Source organism: Lucilia sericata, unplaced genomic scaffold (genome assembly GCF_015586225.1).
Source record: "Lucilia sericata isolate MDLA Ls3-8-SP2 unplaced genomic scaffold, ASM1558622v1 Contig007212F_arrow, whole genome shotgun sequence".
In the NCBI taxonomy this organism is placed as follows: domain Eukaryota; kingdom Metazoa; phylum Arthropoda; class Insecta; order Diptera; family Calliphoridae; genus Lucilia; species Lucilia sericata.
Genome location: NW_023997907.1, coordinates 1 through 15,672, shown reverse-complemented (window position 1 = coordinate 15,672; position 15,672 = coordinate 1). Strand labels below are relative to the sequence as shown.

The 15,672-nt window shown below is 36.1% G+C and overlaps 3 protein-coding genes across 3 annotated transcripts; 1 reads left to right on the top strand and 2 right to left on the bottom strand.

Annotated features, from left to right (window-relative positions):
* Positions 1–6: 6 nt before the first annotated feature.
* On the top strand, positions 7–774 carry LOC119615701 (distal membrane-arm assembly complex protein 2-like; the record flags this gene model as incomplete). The annotated part of the gene is given in 3 exon segments (XM_037971704.1): positions 7–173; positions 175–590; positions 593–774. Coding segments are annotated over 3 exon segments (765 nt in total), but the record flags the coding sequence as incomplete, so codon positions are not given.
* A 79-nt stretch (positions 775–853) lies between these two features.
* On the bottom strand, positions 854–1,318 carry LOC119615702 (coiled-coil-helix-coiled-coil-helix domain-containing protein 7-like). The gene is given in 5 exon segments (XM_037971705.1): positions 854–900; positions 902–985; positions 1,040–1,108; positions 1,110–1,139; positions 1,196–1,318. Coding segments are annotated over 5 exon segments (258 nt in total). The 5' UTR covers positions 1,241–1,318; the 3' UTR covers positions 854–870.
* Positions 1,319–4,497: 3,179 nt separating this feature from the next.
* Positions 4,498–13,347, bottom strand: LOC119615700 (serine/threonine-protein kinase PITSLRE-like). Its single transcript, XM_037971703.1, has 4 exons — positions 13,085–13,347; positions 12,983–13,005; positions 7,013–10,279; positions 4,498–5,536 (listed from the first exon to the last, which is right to left on the bottom strand). The coding sequence occupies exons 3-4, from the start codon at positions 9,845–9,847 to the stop codon at positions 5,021–5,023; spliced, it is 3,351 nt and encodes a 1,116-aa protein (XP_037827631.1). The 5' UTR covers positions 9,848–10,279; positions 12,983–13,005; positions 13,085–13,347; the 3' UTR covers positions 4,498–5,020.
* Positions 13,348–15,672: the final 2,325 nt, after the last annotated feature.

The following is a 15,672-nucleotide window of genomic DNA, read 5'->3' as shown; positions in this document are numbered from 1 at the left end:
TTAAGAAATCTAAGTGATGAGACCAATGGCCGTCGTGAGTCGCAAGTACAAAAACGTATACGTGAGGAATTGGAGCGTGATAAACAGGCTTTGAAATGGCGCAAAACTAATGAAGAGGCTGGAGATGTTGATACTAAGCTAAAGTTGTTTGCCAATCAAGAACAAACATCCGACTATAATAATGATGCAAAAACCCATTAATCTTAATCCCAAGGAATGGCTAGCCATGTTGGAGAAGAAAAAGGAAAAGAAAGAGCGACATATGCAGCAATTTATGCCCGAGAGACATGAGATATTGGGACCCGATTTAGCCACTGCACATTTTATACTGCATCGTGGTGGCGCTGTTAAATTTCTCAATAGTCAAAATTGGATGAAAGCAGATGAGAATGGAGAATTTAAACTACCAAGCACCTATCATGCTCAATTCAAAGTGGAGGCTGTACGTTGTGACAATATGACTTTGTACTATGAGGGTTTGGAAAATATACGTTGGCTGCAGGAATTGAAATTTCTATCATTTCATAATGTTAAAACTTTCGATGATTGGTGTTTGGATAGAGTTTCTGGCTCGCAATGTCATAAATTGGAATTCTGGATATATCGGGTACCCAGTGCACTGCTCGTGGTTTATCCTGCCTCTATCGTTTAACTAATTTAAAACTTTTGGTAGTAGATGATCCCAAAGAGTCTTTGGAATATGAATTAACTTGTTCTATGTTGGAAGAGGCTTTGCCTAAACTAAAAATTGTCAATGCCGGCCTCATTGCATGAAAAATAATTCTGCAGTTCTTTCAAATTTAAGTTTCTGTACAAAATTGTTATTTATTTACAATAAATCTAAAATGACTATCATAAATCTTATCAGTTCTAATTAGCTTTAGGTTTAGTTTTCATATTACTCCGCCTTAATAGCTTCTCTTTCCTCCACGGGCGGCAAATAGGGCGCTATACCTTTAGCTCTACGATCGGAACGTATTTTGTGCTGAAAAAGTTTTTATATTAAGTATGATTTTAAAGATCTATAATGCATACATACCCAGAAATCTTTGCAATTTTTATAATTGGCAAAATACACCTCACAGGCTTCTCTATCATAATTGTTTTTTACTCAAACACTTGTAGGATAGTTCTTGCTCCTAGAATGTTTTAAAGTTGAGAAAATAATTTTTTTTTTGCTCTAATAGTTACTTACTTTTAAACAAGGATTATCTCTTTCGGCATTTGGATTACGAGGCATTATTTATAGTTATATTGTTCGAAAAAAAATTTCTTATATAAAATCTTAAAATTTATTCCAAAAATGTTTTGTTTATTGTGTTATTTTTGTAAATAACAACAGCTGAGTGTTTTCATTTTCAAACTTGGCAGCATTTCCACAACAGCTGTATGGAATGGAACAAACAGCTGGGCAAAGTAAATGTGATGTGAATTAAATTAAAGAAATATAACGGTTTTTTACCGATTAAACTATGAACTATTCTTTGATTATAGTCTAGTCTTAACTATAGTCTGGTCAACAATATTGTCTATAGTCTTGCCTATTGTCTAGTCTATAATCTTGACTATAGTCTAGTCTTACATTCTTGGCTATATTCTAGTCTATAATCTAGTCTATAGTCTGGATTATAGTCTAGTCTATAGTCTGGACTATAGTCTAGTCTATAGTCTGGACTATAGTCTAGTCTATAGTCTGGACTATAGTCTAGTCTATAGTCTGGACTATAGTCTAGTCTATAGTCTGGACTATAGTCTAGTCTATAGTCTGGACTATAGTCTAGTCTATAGTCTGGACTATAGTCTAGTCTATAGTCTGGACTATAGTCTAGTCTATAGTCTGGACTATAGTCTAGTCTTATAGTCCAGACTATAGTCTAGTCTATAGTCTGACTATAGTCTAGTCTATAGTCTGGACTATAGTCTAGTCTATAGTCTGGACTATAGTCTAGTCTATAGTCTGGACTATAGTCTAGTCTATAGTCTGGACTATAGTCTAGTCTATAGTCTGGACTATAGTCTAGTCTATAGTCTGGACTATAGTCTAGTCTATAGTCTGGACTATAGTCTAGTCTATAGTCTGGACTATAGTCTAGTCTATATTCTGGACTATAGTCTAGTCTATAGTCTGGACTATAGTCTAGTCTATAGTCTGGACTATAGTCTAGTCTATAGTCTGGACTATAGTCTAGTCTATAGTCTGGACTATAGTCTAGTCTATAGTCTGGACTATAGTCTAGTCTTAGTCTGGACTATAGTCTAGTCTATAGTCTGGACTATAGTCTAGTCTATATTCTGGACTATAGTCCGTCTATAGTCTGAACTATAGTATAGTCTATAGTCTGCACTATAGTATAGTCTATAGTCTGCACTATAGTATAGTCTATAGTCTGGACTAGTCTATAGTGTGGGACTATAGTCTAGTCTATTGTATGGACTATAGTCTAGTCTATAGTCTGGACTATAGTCTAGTCTATAGTCGATACTATAGTTTAGTCTATAGTCGATACTATAGTCGATACTATAGTCTAGACAATAGTCGATACTATAGTCTGAACTATAGTGTAGTCTATAGTCTGGACTATAGTGTAGTCTATAGTCTGGACTATAGTGAAGTCTATAGTCTGGATTATAGTGAAGTCTTTAGTCTGAACTATAGTGAAGTCTATAGTCTGCACTATAGTATAGTGTATAGTCTGGACTATAGTCTAGTCTACAGTCTGCACTATAGTATAGTCTATAGTCTGGACTATAGTCTAGTCAATAGTCTGGACTATAGTCTAGTCAATAGTCTGGACTATAGTCTAGTCTATAGTCTGGACTATAGTCTAGTCTATAGTCTGGACTATAGTCTAGTCTATAGTCTGGACTATAGTCTAGTCTATAGTCTGGACTATAGTGAAGTCTATAGTCTGGATAATAGTATAGTCTATAGTCTGCACTATAGTATAGTGTATAGTCTGGACTATAGTCTAGTCTACAGTCTGGACTATAGTCTAGTCTATAGTCTGGACTATAGTCTAGTCTATAGTCTGGACTATAGTCTAGTCTATAGTCTGGACTATAGTGAAGTCTATAGTCTGGATAATAGTATAGTCTATAGTCTGCACTATAGTATAGTGTATAGTCTGGACTATAGTCTAGTCTATAGTCTGGACTATAGTCTGGACTATAGTCTAGTCTAGTCTATATTCTGGACTATAGTCCGTCTATAGTCTGAACTATAGTATAGTCTATAGTCTGCACTATAGTATAGTCTATAGTCTAGACTATAGTATAGTCTATAGTCTGGACTAGTCTATAGTGTGGACTATAGTCTAGTCTATTGTATGGACTATAGTCTAGTCTATAGTCTGGACTATAGTCTAGTCTATAGTCGATACTATAGTTTAGTCTATAGTCGATACTATAGTCTATACAATAGTCGATACTATAGTCTGAACTATAGTGTAGTCTATAGTCTGGACTATAGTGTAGTCTATAGTCTGGACTATAGTGAAGTCTATAGTCTGGATTATAGTGAAGTCTATAGTCTGAACTATAGTGAAGTCTATAGTCTGCACTATAGTATAGTGTATAGTCTGGACTATAGTCTAGTCTACAGTCTGCACTATAGTATAGTCTATAGTCTGGACTATAGTCTAGTCTATAGTCTGGACTATAGTCTAGTCAATAGTCTGGACTATAGTCTAGTCTATAGTCTGGACTATAGTCTAGTCTATAGTCTGGACTATAGTGAAGTCTATAGTCTGGATAATAGTATAGTCTATAGTCTGCACTATAGTATAGTGTATAGTCTGGACTATAGTATAGTCTACAGTCTGGACTATAGTATAGTCTATAGGCTGGACTATAGTATAGTATATAGTCTGGACTATAGTTTAGTCTATAGTGTGGACTATAGTCTAGTCTATAGTCTGGACTATAGTCTAGTCTATAGTCTGGACTATAGTCTAGTTTATAGTCTGGCCTATAGTCTAGTCTATAGTCTGGACTATAGTCTAGTCTATAGTCTGGACTATAGTCTAGTCTATAGTCTGGACTATAGTCTAGTCTTTAGTCCATACTATAGTCTAGTCTATAGTCTGGACTATAGTCTAGTCTATAGTCAGGACTATAGTCTAGTCTATAGTCTGGACTATAGTCTAGTCTATAGTCTGGACTATAGTCTAGTCTATAGTCTGGACTATAGTCTAGTCTATAGTCTGGACTATAGTCTAGTCTATAGTCTGGACTATAGTCTAGTCTATAGTCTGGACTATAGTCTAGTCTATAATCTGGACTATAGTTTAATATATAGTCTGGACTATATTCTAGTCTATAGTCTTGACTATATTCTAGTCTATAGCCTTGTCTATATTCTTGTCCATAATCTTGACTGTAGTCTTCGCAATAGTATACTTTAAGTCTCTTAACTTTTGAGTTAAGAGGCTTCTCCTCAAGTATTAGTGTAACCTTTGACCTCTTATTATTATCTAAAACAAGACTCCATTTTTTTAAGTTTTTATCCAAAACTATATATTTATGTATTTTTTACATGTTTTCATATTTTTTTGTTGTTTTATTTTTTTTAGGAATAACTTACGATATTTTGTAAAAATATTAAAGAATAAACATAACTTAAGAAAAGAAAACAAAAAAAAAAAAGAAAAAAACTAAAATTAAGAAAATTTTGTGGAAAATAAAGAAGAAAAAAGGAAATTACACATTTTGATTTAATTTAATAAGTATGTACTAATATAAAAATATAAAGAGTTTATATAGTATTGTGTAAATGTTTATAAGCTTTAAACTAAGCTTTCAATAACAATGATGTTGTTATAAAAAATCTGATATAATGACGGTTAATATTTAATGTTTTGCGATTTAAATTTAACACACCCCTATAAGGACACGACTTATTTACTATGTAAGTATAATAAAAAAAATTAACAAAAAACGTTGTGGCAATTTAATTAATCTTTAAGATGTTTTTGTTTAAGAGATTAAAAGTCTATTACACGCATAGAAGAAACGAAACTGTTTAGAATTTCAAATTAAAACCGGGTCCCATGGCTAATTGTCTTTGATCGATACCAGCATTTAGGACAAAGCCGGTATTAGCAGAAGTTTTCTTATTTCCGGTTATAATGCCAGATATAATTTTACCGCCACTACCGGTGCCAGCCAGATCATCTTTACCCAATTGTTTAAATTGGGAACCTCCGGAAGGTGGTTTCGGTGAGGAGGCCAGAGCTTTGCGTGCACCCAATTCACTTTTAGCTGGCCAGGTGGGAAACATGGATGGATCAATAGGTACTGGCAGTTCTTTGAAATATTGATGTTTTAATGCGGTATCGGCGGACAATCTTTGTTTGGGATCATAGGTTAAAAGACCCTGTAATAAGTCAATGCCGGCTTCGGAAGTTTTGTCGGCAAAATGTTTTCTCAAACTGGACACGGGATAATCGGCAAATTGCGAGTTTTGGCTAAGCATATTTTTGACCGCTGGTAGTTGATTGTAGCCAGGCCAAATTTTCTCGTTGGGAGTTCCCAGTTCCTATAAATGGAAAAAGAAGTCAAATGAAAATTAATATGTTTGAAGAATGTGATACTTGAAGATGTGGATACTTGGGAGTTAATTAGAATTAGAAGTAAGTAAGTAAGTAAGTAAGTAAGTAAGTAAGTAAGTAAGTAAGTAAGTAAGTAAGTAAGTAAGTAAGTAAGTAAGTAAGTAAGTAAGTAAGTAAGTAAGTAAGTAAGTAAGTAAGTAAGTAAGTAAGTAAGTAAGTAAGTAAGTAAGTAAGTAAGTAAGTAAGTAAGTAAGTAAGTAAGTAAGTAAGTAAGTAAGTAAGTAAGTAAGTAAGTAAGTAAGTAAGTAAGTAAGTAAGTAAGTAAGTAAGTAAGTAAGTAAGTAAGTAAGTAAGTAAGTAAGTAAGTAAGTAAGTAAGTAAGTAAGTAAGTAAGTAAGTAAGTAAGTAAGTAAGTAAGTAAGTAAGTAAGTAAGTAAGTAAGTAAGTAAGTAAGTAAGTAAGTAAGTAAGTAAGTAAGTAAGTAAGTAAGTAAGTAAGTAAGTAAGTAAGTAAGTAAGTAAGTAAGTAAGTAAGTAAGTAAGTAAGTAAGTAAGTAAGTAAGTAAGTAAGTAAGTAAGTAAGTAAGTAAGTAAGTAAGTAAGTAACTAAGTAAGTGAGTAAGTAAGTAAGTAGCTCCTTTTTCATTGATAAGAGAATTACTCAAGGGGTTACGCGTTCTAAAAGCACTTTTAAATTCAATGTGGTTGGCAGCAATGCCGAGGGCATGGCAGGCTACTTTATGCATAAATAACCTAGCTGATTAAAGCGCTGTAGTAAGCTATCAGCCTAATCCCTATACATCATCAGTGAATGGATAGTCCGGCGGAAAATGTCTAATCGTGGGAACAAAAATGTGTCCTAAATAGTCGCTTTACAATTTTCAATCAACTTGATTTAAGAAGAGCTGAAAGAACTGATGGTATGACCCTGACTGATGTTCATGTTAGGATCGTAGAACATGAGGGACAGTTTTTAAGGGGCTGTTCAAGGGCTATAGAATGACTCTTTTGGGGAAATTTCTGTCACTCCGAACTTTGGGAGGAAGACTTTGTATTCTGACGAGGAGCATGACATCACTGTGGCATCTACTCATTGACGGAAGTCAACGGCATTAAAAGACCAATGGGAACCAAAGTAGGTATTCGGAAGAACGGCATAACGCCGTGAATGAGCCACCTAGTACCCGCCCTCCGCGAGATACGTCGTATGTTGTTCGATAGATAGATAGATAGATAGATAGATAGATAGATAGATAGATAGATAGATAGATAGATAGATAGATAGATAGATAGATAGATAGATAGATAGATAGATAGATAGATAGATAGATAGATAGATAGATAGATAGATAAATAGATAGATAGATAGATAGATAGATAGATAGATAGATAGATAGATAGATAGATAGATAGATAGATAGATAGATAGATAGATAGATAGATAAATAGATAATCAAAATTTACCTTAAATATCCGATTTAATTCATCCACCTCGGATTTTCCTGGGAATATAGGAGCCATTTGTAGAAATTCTGCAAATATACAACCCACCGACCATATATCAATTGGTGTCGAATATTCGGGCGAACATAACAGCAACTCTGGAGCTCTGTACCACAATGTCACCACCAATGAGGTATATTTCTTTAATGGAGAACCATATTCACGCGCCAAACCAAAATCGCCCACTTTCAAAATGCCTTTGTGCGATAGCAAAAGATTAGAGGTCTTCAAATCTCTGTGCAAAATCCAATTGTCATGCAAATGACCCACTGCTCTGAGCAGCTGTTGCGTTAGACATTTAATTTCACCGGGGAAAAAGGATTGCTTTTTCGCCTTCATAGTTTCCATTAACGATTTCAAATCGTGTTCTACATAATCCATAACAATGAAAATTTTATCCATATTTGAACCGACAACTATTTCGCGCACCGTAACAATATTGGGATGTTGACCCTTGAGTAAAGTATTGATTTCACGCAGTGAGGTAATGGGAAAGCCTTCTTTTTCTTTTTCCATTTTGAGCCGTTTAAGGGCGACAATTTCATTTGTACGTTTATCTTTGGCGCGATAAACAACACCATAAGTACCCTCCTCTATGCGATTAAGGCATTGGAACTCTTCTACCGAACGACAACCCTGTATACCGGGATAGTAATTGGGTAAGGGATTACCTTTGTCATCCATGGCGGGCAAATCTTCAGCATCTTCGTGATTTCTCTTATCCGCCTCTGAGGAGGACAATTTGTCTTTTGATTCCTTCTCCTCTTTGCGTGAATTGGCCTTCATATCACGTTCTTCACTGCGCGTACGTGAATCTGAACGAGAACGTGAACGTGATTTCGATAGACTACGACTGCGGGAGGTACGTGAACGAGAACGTGATCTTGAGCTAGAATGAGAACGAGATCTTGATCTACTGCGTTCGGATGAACGAGATCTTGAACGTGATCTAGAGCTAGCCGTGAGAGAAGAATGTGATGAACGGGATCTGGAGCGTGATCTAGAACGGGCGGGTGTATGCGAACGTGTTCGCGATCTTGAACGGCTGGGTGACAGTGATATTGAATTGGATCTAGAAGAACGTTTATTATGTTTCTCCTCTTCCTCTTCGTTGTCTTCATCATCGGAATATTTGCTTTTGGCAGAATGTTTCTTCTTTTTCGCTTTTTTCTTCGATGATTTATTGGGAGATTTGGACAATTCTCCTATTGACAAAGGACTTTCGGGTAAGGAGACTTCACCATCACTATGATTCGCTCGTTTCTTCTTTTTCGATTTACTTTTTTTGTAATTACTGTGATCGCTATCGCTGCCAGAGTTACTAACGCTATCTTCTTCATCGTCACGACTGTCATCGGAAGAGTCACTAGCATCTTCATCGTCTTCTTCATCTCGGTCAACATCTTCGTCATCATCTTCCTCACTGTCCTTGGACTTTTTAATACGTTTCCGTTTTGTTTTTTCCTCTTCGTCGCTCTTCTTACGTTTAATTTGAACATTTAAACCGGCGGTTACACTGGCCGCCACAGCGGTGGGACTTAAAGTATCCAAAGTACGATCTCTTCTCAATTCACGGCGTGCTTCTAGTTCCTTGCGGGCAATTTCCTTGCGTTTCTCCTTTTCTTGTTCGGCGGCCAGCAGTTTTGCTCTACGAGCTATAAGTTCTGGGTCCTCGGGAGAACGTCTCTTTTCTGCTGTTACAGGTAAATGGGCAGCAACAGCTGCTGAATTTTTAGGCGGTATAATATCATCTAAGGCTGTTCGCTTCTCATGCTTTTCTTTATGGCGTTTATGTTTTTTGCGTTGCGAATGACGTAGATTTTCTTCGGCATCCGGACTGTCTACCACTTCTATTATAGCATCGCGCCCCTTTAAACGTCTAGCCTTGCGACGTTCTGCTTTGGAGTTACGTTCATGTTCTCGCTCCTCATATAAACGTTCATATGAATCATCTCTAGCAACACCCACCTCTTCTGCACTATCATCTTTAACATATTTATGACGTTTGCTTAAAAGTCTTGAACGTAAGTCTTGTTCTAGACTTTCAGGATCTTTGGCTTGATCGTATGAGCCATATTTACGTTTCTCCATATCATGATCATGATATTTTTGAGCTCCACCACGAGAAACTTCATAGGCTTGATTGTGTTGCTGCTGGTGATGACGTTGGCCATGATAATCGGTGGGTGGTGGATGATGGTAGTCTTGTTGTCTCCGGTGTTCATAGTAATCTTGACGTTGACGATGTTGCATTTGTATTTGGGCATGATGATGATGATGATGCTGCTGCTGTTGCTGATGATGATGATGATGTTGGTATTGATGTTCCTGATGACTATGGTAACTGCCATGATAAATATTACCACTGCCACGCGAACCCGTAGCAGCATCATCATAATGTTTATGATAACGCTTTTCTCCTCCAGCCATATAATCCTCCCGATCGTAGCCACTCTTCTGCAGCTGATAACGTTCCTCACCATTGCCTCGTCTTATTTCTTTACGCTCCACATCGTTTCTACGTTCAACTTGTCGGCTATCTCGATGATAATCCTTTTCTTTATCACGTCCACCTCCTGCATCGGCGTAACGTTCCTTGTGTCTACGTTCTTTGGAATGTTTTTTATCCTTCGATTTTTCCTTACGTCTAGAACTACTCGAATCGCGAGATACATGAGCCTGTGGTGGTTTAATATCCAATGAATCTGTATCCTCTTCGCCACTATAAAGAAAAATGCAAATATTTTTTTGTTGTTTTTTGAGGGTTTTGTTTAAAAAAAAAAAAGAGAAATACATAAGTTATGTAAAGAAAAAAGAGAAAAAATTTAGTATGTATTATCAAAAAACCACTCTTTCTTTATACACATCTCCTTCTCTTCTTCCTTAGCTCCCACTGAACGCCTCTTTTATGGTTTCAATTTAATTACAGCCCTTTGCTTTCCTTTTTTTTGGGAAGTTGTAATCTTGCCAGTTAAACTTGGAGTTTAGCAAACAATTGGTTGCTGGGTAAGCGTGTGTTTAAGTGTGTTTACCCTTGTTGTCCCTGATCTGAGCGTTACAATGGCCAATAGTTTTTTTTGATTAGTTTGTAAAAATGTTCTGGTAGTAGTTTTTTATATAAGAAATAATTTGTTTTGTCTTTGTTTTATTTACCCATGATTTATTGTTTTTCTTTACTTTTTTCAACGTAGAAGTTTGCATGCATTTTTTGCTTGGAATTGTATTAATCTACATAGAATATAAAGAGAGAAAAAGTAGAAATGACGTATTAATATTGTTTAGTTACAATATTCCAACTTTAACAAAATCTATATAAATATCGAAAGTTCGAGGTGCCAGCAGTTCGTTTTATAACATAAATAGTTCCCCAAAGGCGGTTATGGATATCATATGTGGGGGTAATGATACTCTCTGTTGTAGCTACAAAAGGCTACTCTTAAAGTGTTATTTAAACTCATCCCTGATAGGTTAAGTGACATGAAATAACAAGAAGCATATGCGAGCTTACATAAGAGCATACTAATCTGTGTTGCTGAAGAAAGCAAAATGTAAATGAACTAGAACTGAATGGTGAAATGAATGGAACTAGAACAGAACTAAAAATTAGATAAAAATGTACTAGAACTAAACTAAACTAGAACTATAGCTGAATTAGACGTGCCCTAGAACTGAAGCAGAACTGAAATAGAACTGAACTAGAATTGAACTAAAACTCAACTAGAACTGAACTAGAACTAGAACTGAACCGAGTTTGAACTGAATTAGACTTAACTAGAACTTAAATAGAAATAAAGTAGTACTGAATCACAAATCAACTAGAAATAAACTAGAACTCAACTAGTACTGAACACGAACTCAACTCGAACTAGAACTGAACTGGTCTAGAACTGAACTAGAACTATGTATATTAGAACTGAACTAGAACTTAAATAGAACTGAACTAGAACTGATTTAGAACTTAAATGGAACTGAAGTAGAATTGAGCCGGAACTCAACTAGAAATGACCGAGAACTTAAATAGAACTTGAACTGAATTGGAACTGAATAAGAACTGAACTAGAACTGAACTAGAACTGAATTGAACTGAATTAGAACTGAACTAAAACGGAACTTCACTGAACTAGAACTGAACTGAACTAGAGCGGAACTAGAACTAAATTAGAACTGAACTAAAACTGAAATTGAACTAATCTAGAACTGAACAAGAACTTAAATAGAACTGAATTAGAACTAAACTAGAAAGGAACTAAAAATGAAGTAGAATTTAACCAGAACTAAACTAGAAATGAACTAGAACTCAACTAGTACAGAAGTAGAACTGAACCAGAACTAAACTAAAAATGAACTTGAACTCAACTAGTACAGAACTAGAACTGAAACAGAACTGAACAAGAACTGAACTAGATCTGAACTTGAACTGAACTAGAACTGAACTAGAATTGAACTAGAACTGAACTAGAACTGAAACAGAACTGAACAAGATCTGAACTTGAACTGAACTAGAACTGAACTAGAACTGAAACAGAACTGAACAAGATCTGAACTTGAACTGAACTAGAACTGAACTAGAACTGAACTAGAACTGAACTAGAACTGAACTAGAACTGAACAAGAACTGAACTTGAACAAGAACTGAACTAGAACTGAACAAGAACGGAACTAGAACTGAACTGGAACTGAACTGGAACTGAACTAGAACTGAACTAGAACTGAACTATAACTGAACTAGAACTGAACTAGAACTGATCTAGTACTGAACTAGAACTGAACTAGAACTGATCTAGAACTAACTAGAAACTGAACTAGAACTGATCTAGAACTGAACTAGAACTGAACTAGAACTGAACTTGAACTGAACTAGAACTGAACTAGAACTGAACTAGAACTGAAATAGAACTGAACTAGAACTGAACTAGAACTGAACAAGAACTGAACTTGAACAAGAACTGAACTAGAACTGAACAAGAACGGAACTAGAACTAAACTGGAACTGAACTGGAACTGAACTGGAACTGAACTAGAACTGAACTAGAATTGAACTATAACTGAACTAGAACTGAACTAGAACTGATCTAGTACTGAACTAGAACTGAACTAGAACTGATCTAGAACTAAACTAGAACTGAACTAGAACTGATCTAGAACTGAACTAGAACTGAACTAGAACTGAACTTGAACTGAACTAGAACTGAACTAGAACTGAACTAGAACTGAACTAGAACTGAAATAGAACTGAACTAGAACTGAACTAGAAATAACTAAAACTGAACTAGAACTGAACTAGAACTGAACTAGAACGGAACTAGAACTGATCTAGAACTGAACTAGAACTGAACTAGAACTGAACTAGAACTGAACTAGAACTGCACTAGAACTGCACTAGAACTGAACTAGAACTGAACTAGAACTGAACTAGAACTGAACTAGAACTGAACTAGAACTGAACTAGAACTGAACTAGAACTGAACTAAAACTGAACTAGAACTGAACTAGAACTGATCTAGAACTTAACTAGAAATTAACTTGATTATAACTGAAGTAGAACTGAATTGGAACTGAACTAAACTAGAACTGAACTAAACTAGAACTGAACTAGAACTTAAGTGGAATTGAACTAGAATTGAATTATAATTGAATGTAACCATATTAACAGAACTAAACTAGAAATGGGTCGCCATTCAAAATTTAGAAATTTATGTGATTTGATGATGGATATATAAGATTCGGCTTTGCCAAATATAACAATCTTATATATACATACATATGTATATCCTATACATATGTGTTTGTTATTAACACTTAATATTTGTCTCATATTTAATTTAAATTTTACTTCATACAATCACTTTTTATGTAGTATATATATTATTTTTACCTTGATCCACTTATACATAGGGTTTACAAAAGTTGTTTAGTTGGTCGAGCATTTACCTTTTTTTGAACAACAATGTATCCTTTAAAAAAAGAAATTAATAGAATACATAATATACAATTAAACAAAGGCATTGATAAAACCAACAACTGAACACTCACCTTGTATATGAAAAATATGAAATTAATACTATGTGACGACCCAATAAAGGTTGTTTTTAGATAGTTGTAGTAGTAATACAATTCCAAAGCAAAATACTCCACAAACAACTGCTTATAAACGAAGAAGAAAGTAAATCAACAACATCATCAGGCTGAGAAGAGACGATAATTGCTTTTTTTCTTTTCTTGATATTAAGGATTAAAAGGAGAATTAGTTGTAAACAAATAGAGAAAATTATATGAAAAATGTTGATACTTGTTGTTAACAAAATCCAGAGATACTTTACAATTTTCTTTATTTTTCTTACTTTGATGTGGGTGTGTGTGTATTTTAAAAGAAGAGAGAGTTGAAAAAATTAGAAAATGTTTTTGTTAAAGATTTGTATGGTTTTTTTAGTTTTGTATTTTTGTAAAAATTAAATTACCAACACAACTAAGGAGACATGGTTTGATTTTCAAAATTGATGAAAATATAACAATAACAATTTTTGTTTAGGATGCTACAGTTTTATTATATTTGTTGTAGATGTTTGTTGGAATTTTAATTATTGTTGTAGATGAGGTTGTTTATGGCCTCTTTTTATAAGAGTTTTAGACATCCATTTGTCTAACTGGTCTCTGTCCATTAAACAAACCTTTAAGGTTTTATCTGTTGCTGCTTCAAACTTCAACAATTAAAGGATGTTGACTGACTGACTGACCCCTTTGGCATATACAGTTTTATTATTTGCAGTAACTAGTTTGTAGTTTACATTTTTCTAGCTTTTTTAAACCCAACTGCTTGCTTGGTGCTTTTTTTTTTGCTTTAGGTTTCTTTTGTAGGCAGATGTTTTGTTGAGCCATGATTTTGTTTAATAGATTTTTACCGGCTTTTTAACTTTCAGTTTTGTGTTTATAATTGTTTGTTTTTTTTTTTATTAAGTTATAGAGCTTATTATTTGGTTTTTTAATTTTTGATTTTAGGTATATTAGGTTTTTGTTTTATAAGGTAACGTCGTGGCCATCGCGCGCATCGGTCATTGGACATGTACACACTTTTTGGCCTATTTGCAATGAAAAAATTTAAGTAAATTAAACATGTTCACAGATAAAAATAGGTATGGTGTTTTTTTTTGAAAATTTCTTTTGTGTTAAATTATAAAATAAACAAAAAATCATAATCATTTGTTAATAAATGTTATTATTTATAAGAAAACTGTAAATGGTAAATCAATTATTAAAAAAGGTGATTTCTAGGGTTTTGAGGGGGGAGTAGGAGGGGAGAGGAGGAGGAGGAGGAAGGCAAAGAAGGGGAAACGGAAGGGGGGGGGAGACAGAGAAAGGCGGGGGGGGGGGGGGAAAAAGCGGGAGGGGAGGGCGAAAGGACGGGGCAAGCCAACAGGCCGAGAGCGGGGTGAGAGGGAGAAGGGACACAGGGCAACAAAGGAGAACGCAGAGGACGAAGGGGCCCGGGCGGAAAGAGGAACGGACGCGGAAGGTGAAGCGGCAGGGAAGGGCGGGGGGTGGGGGGGGCAGCGAGGGGGCGAGCGAGCGAGCGAGCGAGCGAGCGAGCGAGCGAGCGACCGACAGCGAGCGAGCGAGCGCGAGAGCGAGCGAGCGAGCGAGCGAGCGAGCGAGCGAGCAGCGCGAGCGAGCGAGCGAGCGAGCGAGCGAGCGAGCGAGCGAGCGAGCTAGCGAGCGAGCGAGCGAGCGAGCGAGAGCGAGCGAGCGAGCGAGCGAGCGAGCGGAGCGAGCGAGCAGCGAGCGAGCGAGCGAGCGAGGAGCGAGAGAGCGAGCGAGCGAGCGAGCGAGCGAGCGAGCGAGCGAGGAGCGAGCGAGCGAGCGAGCGGGCGAGCGAGCAGGCGAGCGAGCGGCGAGCGAGCGAGCGAGAGAGCGAGCGAGCGAGCAGCGAGCGAGCGAGCGAGCGAGCGAGCGAGCGACGAGCGAGCGAGCGAGCGAGAGCGAGAGCGAGCGAGCGAGCGATCTATCGAGCGAGCTAGCTATCGATCTATCTATCTATCTATCTATCTATCTATCTATCTATCTATCTATACTATCTATCTATCATACTATATATATATCTATCTATCTACTATCATCTATCATCTATCTATCTATCTATCTATCTATCTATCTATTCAATCCATTTTGATATCAGGATTTAACATTTGTTGACCTGTGTTACCCTCAATGGTTTTGTGTTCCAGTGAGAAACCTTTCAAGGTTTAGAATGAACATGCCAAATACGCTTCACGTTTTCTTCTAAATTCATCTTTTGATCAAAGTTACATCTACATATCTGTGAATATTCTCTTTTTCGTATATCATTGAGCTTCCGTCGCGATTCTAAGAAATTTGTTTAAGATGGTATTGCTTGCCATTCCCAATAATAGTATTCCATATGTTCTATTTAAAAGTTTTTATCACTGCAGGAATCTGGCTGGATTTCTTGAAATTTCTACAATATACATATTCATAAAATTTTTCGAAATTCTTAAATGCATCCCTATTCAGAGAGTAATTTCAAAATCACTTGAATTGAAAAATTGAAATGTCATAAAATTTAAATGAAAATTTTGTTTTCTGACTCTTGTGGAAGATGCTAAAAC